Here is a 12,500-nt window from a genome sequence, read left to right on the forward strand (position 1 = left end):
ACACACCACACACACACACACACACACACACACACACACACACACACACACACACACCACACACACTCACACACCACACACACACACACACACACACACACACACACACACACACACACACACACACTCACACTCACACCACACACACACTCACTCACTCACACACACACACACACACACACACACACACACACACACACACACACACACACACACACACACTCACTCACTCACTCACACACACACACACACACACACACACACACACACACACACACACACAGACAGACACTCACGCACACACACTCACTCGCACACGCACGCACACACACACACACACACTCCTCTCTCTCTCACTCTCTCTTTTCTCTTTCTCCCTACCTCTTTCTCTATCTCTCTCTCACTCCTCTCTCTCTGTCCCACTCTCCCATCTTTCTCTTTCTCTTTCTCCTTCCTTCTTTCCCCTCTCTCACTCCTCTCTCCCTCCTTCCCTGTCTCCCCTCTTTCTCCCTCCCTCAAAATCCTCTGTCTCTCCCTCCCTTTCTCTCTCTCTCTCTCTCTCTGCTCTTTCTCTCTTTCTCTCTCGCTCTTTCTCTCTCTCTTTCTCTCTCGCTCTTTCTCTCTCTCTCCTCTCTCTCTCTCTCTCTCTCTCTCTCTCTCTCTCTCTCTCTCTTCTCCCTCCCTCTCTCTCTCTCTCTCTTCTCTCTCTCTCTCTCTCTCTCTCTCTTCTCTCTCTCTCTTCTCTCTCTCTCTCTCTCTCTCTCTCTCTCTCTCTCTCTTTCTCCTCTCTCTCTCTCTTTTCTCTCTCTTCTCTTCTCTCTCTCCTCTCTCTCTCTCTCTCTTCTCTCTCTCTCTCTCTCTCTCTCTCTCTCTCTTTCTCTCTCTCTCTTCCTCTCTCTCCTTCTCTCTTCCTCTCTCTCTCTCTCCCCTCTCTCTCTCTCCTCCCCCTCCCTCCCTCCCTCCCTCCCTCGCTCTCTCCCCTCTTTCTCTTTCCTTTTCTGACTCTTTTTCCCTCCCTCCCCTCCTGATTCACCATTCTCTTTTGTGCTTATTTTTCCATTCCATTGTATGGCTTGCCTTAACTCAAGCTTCCAGAGATGACATGTATGTATGCCTTCCCCACTTTGAGTTTACTTCATTAATTGATTTTACACATGGCTACACAAGTACAAAGTTACCAGTGAGCCAGTTATGAGTACTACCTGTCTCACCTGTTTACCCATTTCCTTGATTTTCAGAAATATTTTTTGGCATTTGATATTGCTGTTGGTAATGTCAATAACACTCTAATAATTATAGTATCTAAGAAAAATAAGAGCAATGATATTGATAACATTACTAAAAAAAAAGTTTTTTACGCAAACTCAAGGAAAGGTTAAGTCAGGTGTGGTCACAAGGTCTACTAATTGACTCCTTTGTGGCTAAGCACTAGCTGAGACATTTCACAAAACAATACTACTGTGAACATATTTCCCTGGGTTAATTTCCTCATCTTTTGCAGGACTATGCAACTAGACTTGCCAAGATGAAGCCCCGTCTAGTTAGACCTGGTGCTAGGTCCAAGCCAGTGCTTCCAGCGAGGGTGGAATTGGTGGGCTCGTCTGAAGATATCCCATCACCACATGAATCCCAGGCGTTGCCTACAGGTCCCGAGCCAAAGGTTATTGAAGATAAGAAACTGCCATCTTCAGAAAGTGGCAGCCGGACCAAGATCCTGCTCCTGAGGAAGCAGCTGGAGGAGAATCGGCTTAAGTTTGAGCGGCAGCAGAAGGAGAATGCGGAGAAGCGTGCCACCATGGAAGAGATGAAACAGAGAATCGATCGGCTGCGCACGGAGGTGGAGGAGCGTGACACCGTCATTCGGTCCCTACAAGATGGCCAGGGATCAGCACAGGAGGAACCCAGCACACAGAAGCTCTACCAGCAGATTGTATACAAGGACAACACTATACTGGAGCTGACACAGAAGGTGACCAATTTAGAGGCAATCATACAGGAGCAGCAGGAAACCCTAAGTGAGAAGGACAAGGTGATCGAAGCACGTACAGAGGCTGTGTCCCTCATTGCTAAGTCTCAGGAAGAGAAGGGACGGAAAACATTTGAGGAACTAGAAGAAATGAGATTGCAGATGAAGAAAATGCAAGAAAACTTCATCACTAAGGAGCAGGAGTTCATCTCCACAAGAGATTCTTTATCAAGAGAGCTGAATGATAAGGCAAAAAAGGTTACACAGTTAGAAGAAAATAACCGACGTCTGGAAAATCTCCGCTTTGAGCTGAGCACCAGGAATGCTGAGCTCCAAGAAAAAATTGTGACTCTCCAGACAGATGTGAAGGCACTGAGAGACCAGTCTGAAGGAGACAGGGCATCCATCTCAGAAAAGGACAACCTGTTGCAAGAACTCAAGCAGAAACTGGTGAGAGCTGAGGCTCATGGCCAGAAGAAGCTCAAAGCCTTGGAGAAACAAATCAGGGCTATTAAGCAAGATGGCAATGCAGGAGCACAGATCTTGGAGCTCCAGAATAGTATAGCCGAGCTAGAAGAGGAAAAGGGAAACCTCCAGCTGAAGCTTGTTGATTTTGATGACTTAAAGGTTGCCAACGAAAAGCTCACCAACCAAAGAAGCAAGCTTGAAGAGCAAGTGAAGCAACTTAATGGTGACATAGACTCACAGCTAAGTGCAATAACACAGCTGGAGGCAGAGAAGATCAAGCTGGTGGAGGAAACGAACGAACGAGAGAACCGCATCTTCGATCTAGAGTCAGAATTGACCACGACCAAAACAAGCCTCTCAGAAGTCACACAGGCCAAGGTGACCTTAGAGCTTCGTCTGTGTGAAGTAGAGGAACAGAGGGACCTAGCAGAGAAAGCCAGGTCAGAACTGGAATCCCAGATGTCCGAGTCAGGGATGGCCTCAGTGGAGCAACTGCTGGTCGAAAAGGGCAGCCTAGAGGAAACAATACAGAGCCTTAACAAGGAGAAGGAGGAATGGGAGAGCAAGTATGTCAGTCAGATTGACACGGTGCAGGAATGTGAAGAGAAAGTCAAGTCTGCTATGGAAGCAAGGGAATCCAAAGCCAAGGAATGCAAAAGACTTATGAACATCCTTACAGACAAAGAGAATGCCATTGCTACCTTATCCATACAGATTGACAGGCACAACAAAGAAGTGGCCGGTATCTCAGAGAAGTTGAAGTCATCTCAAGCGGAAATTGAGAAGAGACAATCAGAATTAGAAGAGCTGAGTCACAAGCTCCAAGAGGAGACCAAGAGGTCACAAGAGGCATTAGGAACTGTAACCAGCTTGGAGGAAGAGCTGTCTTCCACTCAATCCCAAAAGCAGTCCGTCCTGGCAGAGTTGGAGTTGGCCAAAGAAAGTATGAATAGATCTATTAATGAGAAGAACATCACAATCCAAAACCTTGTAGGAGAAGTATCAGACCTTCAGAATCATGTTAAGACCAAAGAAAAGGTTATTAATGATTATATAGATAGACTAGAGCAAATGGAATCGCAGGTGAACATAAGAGACGAGAATATTGAGTCACTCCATGCGACTGTTATAAAAATGCAGGAAGATTTATCCAAGAAGAATGCAGAAATAGAGAAATTGAAAAAGGAAGTTTCTAATTCGCTCCAAGAGTTGCAGACCTCTAAAACAACTTCAGAATTTGAATTAGACTCTATGTCAGCCATGTTAAACGATGCAAAGAATCAGTTGGAAGGCGCGCAAAATGAATTATCTCAGAAAGACAGAGAGATCCAGAACAACCAGAAAGTAATTTCAAAATACGAACAGGAAATGTGTGAGAAAAATCTGATTTCTGACGAACTGCAGGCTAAAGTCAAGAGCCTGGAGGTGAACATAACATCTCTCAATGCCTCTCTATCAGAGAAGGAGATGGTAATAGTAAACCTTCAAATGGAACTTGAAGAAAAGTCCATGCATGTGGAGAACTTGTCAACCCAACAGCAGGGGTTAGAGCAAAGATTTCATCACCTTCAGGAGGAGAATGCATCATTGATAGAAAGAAGCACAGCAACAGATGAGGAAATGAACAACTTGAGAATGCAGATGCAACAGAAGGAGGAAAGTGTATCGAGTCTTGAGTCTGAGATGATCTCTAAAGCAGACCAGCAGAGCAGAGACTTTGATGAGTTAAGACAAACACTGACAGAGAAAGAACAATACATCACCACAGTGGAGGCAACACTAGAAAGCCTTAAAAATGACATTGCCACTAAGGCTTCTGAGCTGGAGAAGTGGGAGAGTGAAGCCTCTGAAAAGAATGAGAAAATCAACCTGTTGACTACACAGCTTGAGAACATTCAGTTGCAAAGTTCCGAGAAGGATGGCATGGTGAGTGATTTGCACACGCAGCTTAGCCAATATCAGGAGCATTTGAGTGCAGCACAGGATCAGTGTACCCAGGTGAATACCCAGTTTGTACATCTACAAGAACAGTTTTCAGTGAATGAAAAACAACTTTTAGAAACAAGGGAGCAGTTAAGTGAAACTCAGAGTCACGTAGAGCATGTGCAGAATCAGCTGGCAGAAGCTCAGAAGGAGTTGGCTCAAGCGCAAAGCCAGCTCCAGGAGACGCAAGTGAATTATGAGAAGGTTACCAGTCTAGCTTCCCAGTTTGAAGATCAGCTTCGCACTAAAACAGAAAACATTGAAACTATGGAGAGACAGATGCATAGCCAACAGGATGTGAGTAGTCAGGAATCAGAAGCATGGAGGGTAGAGGCGGAGCATCTTAGAGCAGAAGTTGACAGACTGAACTCAGAGATAACCTCAGCAAGAGAACTCAACCAAAGCTTAGAGTCAGGAAGCTCAAATGCCCAGCAATGGATCACTCAGCTGCAGCAAGAGGTGGAACAACTAAGATCAGCCCATGACATAGCTCAGGAACAGTTGTTAGCCACCAAGGAAGAGCTAAATTCAAGAGCCCTTGACCTCGAACAGCAAAAGCAAAAGTTCGAAGAGGTTCTTTCCCAGCAGCAGGAGTACATCCAAAGATCAGAGGACCTTCAGACTAAGCTCAATGAATCCATCTCCCTCCAGCAGCAACAACAGCAGAAAGCCGAGTCTCTGCAGATTCAGCTGACACAAGCTGTCTCACTACAACAGCAAAGTGAGAGTGAAGTAGCTACTCTGTCACTGAAACAGCAGCAGCACATTTCAGACTTAGAAGCCAGTGTCTTGACTGTCACACAAATGAGAGACCAGTTGCAAGAAGAAAGCAACCAGAAATCCATGCAGTTGCAAAGTTATCAAGAAAGCTCATTACAGCTACACTCCGAGATGGAAAATCTTCATTCACAAATTTCATTGAAGAATGAAGAAATTCAGAAGTTGCAAGCTGACAGGGACCAAATTTCTATGCAATTAGAGAGCCAGGCAGGAAATGCATCCCAGTATGATGCAAACACCCAGCATCTTTATTCTCAGCTTTCTCTGAAAGATGAAGAAATACAGAGAAATCTCATTGAGTATCAAAATGAAAAGAGCAAAGCAGAAAACCTCATTAAGGAATTAAACAATACAAAAGCGCAACTGGAGCAGGAGCTTCAGGCTTTACAGTTCACTAGCTCACAGCAGCCCCCAGTACCATCAGCAACAGGATCAAACTCCAGCCAGAGAGACAAGGAATTAGCTGCTGCAAATGACCAAATCCAGTTCCTAGAAGAAGAATGTGATGGGCTTCGCACAGATGTCAACACATTGAAGCAGCAGCTTCAGGAAGCCCGACAGACAGTCACACAACTACAAACATCACTGGCGAACCAGACCTTCTCTGTGCCAGAGCCCTCAACTGATTGGGAAGACTGGGGTGAAGTGGATCTCGGAGCCCCTGAGTCAGCCAAGGCTCCGGCACAGGAGAATTCACTGGTTTTGAGTCTCCAGAGGTCCTTGGCCGACAAGGACGAGATGCTCACCATGATGCAAGATCAGCTTAAGGAAATGCTGCAGCAGATAAATACCATTACAGAAGAGAAGAAGATTCTGGATCAGCAGCTCAAAGCAGCAGAATCCAATGCCACCCAGCAGGCAAAACGCTGGGATAAAGAAAAGGAAGAGTTTGAGACAGTGAAAAACAAACTGGATGAGCTATTGGAGCTTCAGAACTCCTTTGAGGAGCAGAAGACAAAGGTAATGATGCTAGAAGAACAGCTGGCAAGAAAACAAGAGGAAATAGCACACTTGCAATGTAAGACAGCTGAAGTACCCATGCAGCATGAGACTGTTACAGACTCTTTCCAAAAATGTCACACTTTCCTCACCAGTTGAGGAACAGAAGGAAGGAACCCTCACCTCACAAATCCAGTGGAACCAAGGAGAAAGTGGAGCTGATGCATTCTCTTCCATTCAGTGGCCAGAGTCCAGCGGAGGCCAGGGGACCACTGATTGGTTCACCAGCCAAGACAGTCAGCAAGCTACAACTGTGGCCTCAGCAGAAGCAGCAGTTACCCAGTCAGAAGCAGGAGCAGCAGTCACCCAATCAGAAACAGGAGCAGCAGTCACCCAGCCAGAAGCAGCAGTCACCCAGTCCAGCCAGGAAGACACAGCAGCTGTAAACGTTGAGGAGTTGCAGTTCAAGCTTTCATGGTACGAGGAGCAATGGAGCACCTGGACAGGGCACTACACCCAGTTGCAGGAGAGTTATCAGGAAGCTCAGCAGCAACTAGCTGAGCTTACAGAGCAACTACAAGAGTTGCAAAGCACACAGCCACTTCCAGAAGCAGAAGTAGCACCAGCAACAGCGTCTGAGGACAAACCCACATCAAAAGAAGAGAAAGAAAGATTAAATGAGAGCATCCTACAACAGCAGGAGCAGCAGATTTTGGATTTGCAAAGCCAGCTGTCAAGCCTGCAGATAGCTAATGAGGACCTCAAGAGAGAATCAGAAGGCATCCAAGAGCAAGCCTCCCATGCAAAGGCAAAGGAGGAGGAACTGGAGAGACAGAGACGAGATGCAGAGGCCGAGGTTGACCGCCTAAGAAGCTTTGAAACCCAAGTGTATGAGCTTCAGAGCCAGTTACAAGCAATTCAGCATCAGGTAGGCCCATTTAGATGAGAAAGGCTGTCTCTTTCTCTTTTTCTCTCTTTCTCTTTCTTTCTCTTTCTTTCTCTTTCTTTCTCTTTCTATCTCTTTCTCTCTTTCTATTCTCTCTCTCTTTCTCCTCATTCTCTCTCTCTCTCTCTCCTCTCTCTTTTCTCTCTCTCTCTCTCTCTCTCTCTTCTCCTCTCTCTCTCTCTCTCTTCCCTCTCTCTCTCCTCTCTCCTCTCTCTCTCTCTCTCTCTCTCTCTTTCTCCTTTTCTCACTCTTTCTCTTTTTCTCTCTCTCTCTCTTTTTCTCCCTCTTTCTCTTTTTCTCTTTCTCTCTCTCGTGTTTGTGTGTGTGTGTGTGTGTGTGTGTGTGTGTGTGTGTGTGTGTGTGTGTGTGTGTGTGTGTGTGTGTGTGTGTGCTGTGTGTTGTGTGTGTGTGTGCATGTGCGCGTGTGTGTCATGTTTTTTCATTTTCATGCCACATATGTGTCATGTGCATCCACATATGTGTGTTTTGTTCTTGTTGTTATGTATTGTGTGTTTTATATTATCTATATATTATATATATATTTATATATATATATTGTTATATATATTTATATATATTTTTTATTTTATTATATTTATTTATATTTATTATTATTTATTATTATTTATATATATTTTATATATATTATATTTAATATTATATATTATATATATATATTAATATTATATATACATATACATATATATACATATATATACATATATATATGTATAATATATTATATATATATTATATATATATTATATATATACATATATACATATGTACATTGTGTGCATTTTCTCTCTCTCTCTCTCTCTCTCTCTCTCTCTCTCTCTCTCTCTCTTCTCTCTCTCTCTCTCTCTCTCTCTCTCTCCTCTCTCTCTCTCTCTTCTCTCTCTCCCCCTCTCTCTCTCTCTCGCTCTCTTTCCTCTCTCCTTTCTCTCTCTCTCTTTCTCTCTCCTCTCTCTTTTCTCTTTCTCTCTCTCGTCTCTCTCTCGTTCGTCTTTCTCTCTCTCTGTGTTTGTGTTGTCTCTCTTGTCTTGTCGTGCTGTCGCTCTTCACTGTGTCATGTCATCGCACTTGTGTTTGTGTGCTTGTTTCTCTTCTCTCTCTATGCTTCTGCTGTTTTTCTATCTTTCTATCTCTACTCTTATCTCTCTATCTTTCTATACTATCTTCTCTATATACTATCATCTTTTCTCTCTCTCTCCCTCCTTTCTCTTTTCTCCTCTCTCTCTCTCTCTCCCCCCCCCCTCTCTCTCTCTCTCTCTCTCGTCCCTCTCTCCTTCTCTCTCTCTCCCCCCTCCCTCTCTCCCCTCCCCCCCTCCCTCCCTCCTCTCCCTCCCTCCTCCCTCCCCCCTCCCCCTCTCTCTCCCTCCCTCCCTCCCTCTCTCCCTCCCTCCCTCCCTCCCTCCCTCCTTGTCTTTTCCTATCCATTTTTTCACAATCCTACGTTGTTCTTATATCTGTATTTCCCTTTTTTTTTTTTTTTTTTTTTTTTTTTTTTTTTTTTTTTTATATAAAATAATAATAATAATAATAATAATAAAATAATAATAATAACAACCAGTATTTATTACAATCCTTTCCTCCAATTTCTTTCTGTGTCCTATTTTGTGTCTATCCTTTATATCATTTTCTCTCACTCTCTCAGAATCCATTTTAAATTTCTTCTTGAGTATGTCGTCAAGTTGTTGTTATGCATTATATTATCACTGTATATCCTCACCCCATTTACAGTGCACAGCTATGCAGAACAAGCTGGCTGAAGCAGAGATGGAGCGGACAAGGCTCATGGAGGTCGAGGTCTTGTACGGAGAATTGCAGTCATGCATCCAGGAGTCAGAGACGAAGCGCGAGGGCTCCAAGTCCCGAGTGCAAGAGCTGGAGCTGATGGTGCAGTCAGCGGAGTCGGAAATAGCCAGGTTGAGGAACGAGATTGACAATTTGACCCAGGCAAGTGAAGCAGTGGAGACTGATAGAGAGAGACTCCAGACTGATGCTCAGGGGCTGGGAGCAGAAGTGACATTGCTCGATGAGAAAATTGCAAGCTTGCACAATGAGGTCAAGTTATACAGGAACGAGAATGAGAGGCTGAAAAATGAAGGAGAGCTCTACAAGGCCGAGGCAAAGAATTTGCAGAAGGAGGCCCATTGTATCAAGGAGGAAATTACAAAGATGCAGAGTGAGGTAGATTTTTATAAGGGCAATGCAATGAGAATGGAATGTGATAATAGAGAGATGAATGAAGAAATCACAAGAACTAGAATGAGTCTTGACAGAATAGAAAGGGAAAATGAACAGTTAAGGAGTGAACTTGAGGTGATTGAAGGAGAGCATGGAAGACTGAGACAGGACTATGAGATCCTTGAGGGAGAGCATAATCGTGCAAGAGGGGAGAGTGACATGCTCTCACAAGCTAACCAGATGTTGGAGGCAGAGAAGGAGAGTTTAGAGAATGAGGTGCAGAGAATAACTGCACAAAATATGACAAAGGATGCAGACAGTGAACATCTACGGGACGAGATCCAGAGACTGACAGAGGTGAGCACTTCTGCCGAATCAGAGATCACTCGCCTCAGGTCTGAGATTGAGAGATTCAAATCCCTGGACTCCCAGTACAGTGAACTAGAGATGAAATACTGTGACTTACAGGCACAGGTTGCTTCAATGGAAGGTCTGCCAGGCAGCAGAACTGACACTGAAGCACATGCATTGGTTGTGGAGGAAGTGGATTGGGGAGCAGAAGGCAAAATTGAGCATGAGCACCTTTTGCAGTCATCATCTGCTGATCACAAACTCCAAGAGGAAATAGATAACCTGAAACAGAAGTTGATAGCACTAGAGAAGGAAAAGAACGCTGTCTATGATGAGCTGCAGACAGCCAAGATGAAGAGCGGGAAGATGCTGCAGAAGTTGAAGGTAACACAAAGCAAGAATGAGTCTTTGACCAAGGAAGTACAGAAGCTTAAGGCCAAAGCAGGTGGCTTTTCAGACCTCGACCAGGCCCTGGAGGAAGAATGGAAGGCACAGGTGTCAAAGGCAGAGTCAGAGAGAGACGAAATCAAACAGAAGTTAGATGAGCTTGAAAAAGAAAAGGATAACCTGATGACGCAGGTAGATGTCCTCACCGCGGCCCAGGAGCAGTACCTAGACCTTAAAGAAGAGCAAGACACTACAATAAAGCTCCTGAATGCAAGGAATCGAGAGCTTGAAGGTCAGGTCCAGTCCTTAGAGTGGAAGATCTCTGAGCTGGAAGAAATGATTGAGCAGACTCCCAGAATGCAGCAGGAGCCAGCTGCTACCATATCAGAAACTCAGATTGCAAGGTCTGTAAGCCCAGGATCTAAAGAACTAGAAGAATTAAGAGTACAAATCACTTCGCAGCAAGAAGAGCTCAACATTCTGAAGCCAGAGAACATGAGGTTGCAGGCAGCCGTAAATGAACTCGAGGAGAAGGTGGAAAACCTGAGTGCAGATAATGAAAACTTCCAGTCCATCATCGAAGGGCTGAAGGATTCCAAGTCCAAGGCAGAAAGCGAAGTCAATAAGTACAAAGAGTCCTTCATCGAACTTCACGACCAGCATGAGGCCACTAAGAAGGAGAAGGACCAAAGCAACGCACAGCTGAAGGAACTCCAGTACACGCACGACACGCTGAAGTCCGCCTACAACTCTATGTTTGCCGAGTACAATGAACTGCGGGACGTGTGTGACAGCCATAAGAGTGACGTAGGCATCCTAAAGGGGGAGAGGGATCGTCTGGCAGAGGAGGTGGACAGCCTCAAGAAGCAGTTGCAAGCTCTGCAGGAGGAAGAGGAGGAGGAGATCATACGTGCCTTACAAGATGAGTGCTTCAGCCTTAGAGAGCAGAATAATCTGCAACATGAGGAGGTAAGGATTATCAATCTAAAGATATGAGAGATATGGTGTTTTTCTGCCTTTCTTTCTATATTTCTTTTTTCTTTTTCTTAGGGGAGTTCCTTTTCCTGCCTATTATCAGGATTAGGCATTGGAAAGAGAATTTTCATGTTCATCATTACTCTTTATCTTTCATAAATAAATTTAGCTTTAGCATTGTAATCATTCAATGAAGGTTACTCTGACATGCAGAAAATCAGCATGGAAATTCATATTGTATTAACCTGGGCTAAAATCATACAATCTTCCCTCCCACCCATCCCCAGAACACAGCCCTGGAAGTGAAAGCAGAGGAGGCGCGGGAGAAGGCCAAGCGGTTTGAGAATGCCATGGAGCAGAACATGGAGATGCAAAACCTTCTGCGTGATGAGCTCATGAAGAAGTCCGAGGAAATCAGCTACCTGAAGACAACCCTGGAAGCCGAGGACCGCAAAATGGCCTACATGAAGGCAGAGATGTCAGCCATCAAGACCAAGCTGATGCAGCAGGACCAGGCCGAGCGCAGCAGCACCCAGACCACAGAGAAGCTGGAGGCTCAGGTGCAGCAGCTGGAAGAACAGAACCAGCAACTCCGGAGCCAGGTTGGTACCAGTGTGTTCCTGTTTCAGTGGAACTTATTCTTTTCTTCACCATTCTGTTTTCTTCCTTGCTTGCCTTGTGATTGCCTTATTCTAGATTTTTTTATTGAAAGTCAGGGGTCTTTTCCACTTAATTCATTTGACTTTCCTTTAGTCATGTGTATTCATATTCTTTTCCATTTTTTATTGATGTAGCCATACATTGTGAACTTTTTGTTGGTCAGTAATACTCATTCTTTACTCTTCTAGGTGGAGGCAGCAGAGACTTCCCTGACCAAGCTGGCAGGAAAGACGAAAAGAGAGGAGGAAGAAGAAGACTCTGTATTCACTCCTCAGTCCTCGTCCAATGCCGAGCTGGAGGCAGCTTTGGCCTCACTTCACCTTCGTGACCTCAGGTGCCAGCAGCTGTCCTTAGAAATCACAAAGGTAAGTAGGGAATAAGATGTAGCTATTGTTGTTTTTTATCATTAGGGTTATTGTTAATGGCTTTATGTGTTGCTAATTCATTTTCATTTTAATAGTTATTAAATCTTAAAGGTAGGGTTAAGTCAGGTGTATTACCCATATATAGTTTTAGTGTTAGAAATATTACTCACTTAAAGTTTTTGAAGTATTTCTATTTACATTTTTAGTCACTTGCACATACAACACTAGGAAACCATTTTTTATCGTTTCTCTTTCTGTCTCTTCACACTTGCTTTTTTTCTTACATTTCTTCTCATATGCTTTTTTTCTTTACATATCCTAATCTCTTTGACCCGCTCTCTTCCCTCTTTCTATCAAATAGCTATTGGAAGAGAGAGATGCTCTGCAGCTAAAGCTAAGTGCATCATTGAGGCAGACGCAGGAACTCCGTCGAGAGCTGAGCCTGAGCCACCAGCTGCCAGCACCTGTCTCTGCTGAGCCCTCCTTAGAC

At 44.4% G+C, this 12,500-nt stretch overlaps 1 protein-coding gene across 1 annotated transcript in view; it reads left to right on the forward strand.

Moving 5' to 3' along the window:
* Positions 1 to 12,500, forward strand: part of LOC119595073 (golgin subfamily B member 1-like) — a 23,200-nt gene that overhangs the window by 4,299 nt on the left and 6,401 nt on the right. Inside the window, 6 exon segments of the mRNA XM_037944213.1 lie at positions 1,502 to 6,266; positions 6,268 to 7,064; positions 8,826 to 10,979; positions 11,273 to 11,587; positions 11,834 to 12,010; positions 12,372 to 12,500. The exon segment at positions 12,372 to 12,500 is cut by the window's right edge and continues 5 nt beyond it. Of these exon segments, the coding sequence (XP_037800141.1) occupies positions 1,502 to 6,266; positions 6,268 to 7,064; positions 8,826 to 10,979; positions 11,273 to 11,587; positions 11,834 to 12,010; positions 12,372 to 12,500 (8,337 nt within the window).

This window comes from Penaeus monodon, chromosome 35, assembly GCF_015228065.2.
Source record: "Penaeus monodon isolate SGIC_2016 chromosome 35, NSTDA_Pmon_1, whole genome shotgun sequence".
Lineage (NCBI taxonomy): Eukaryota > Metazoa > Arthropoda > Malacostraca > Decapoda > Penaeidae > Penaeus > Penaeus monodon.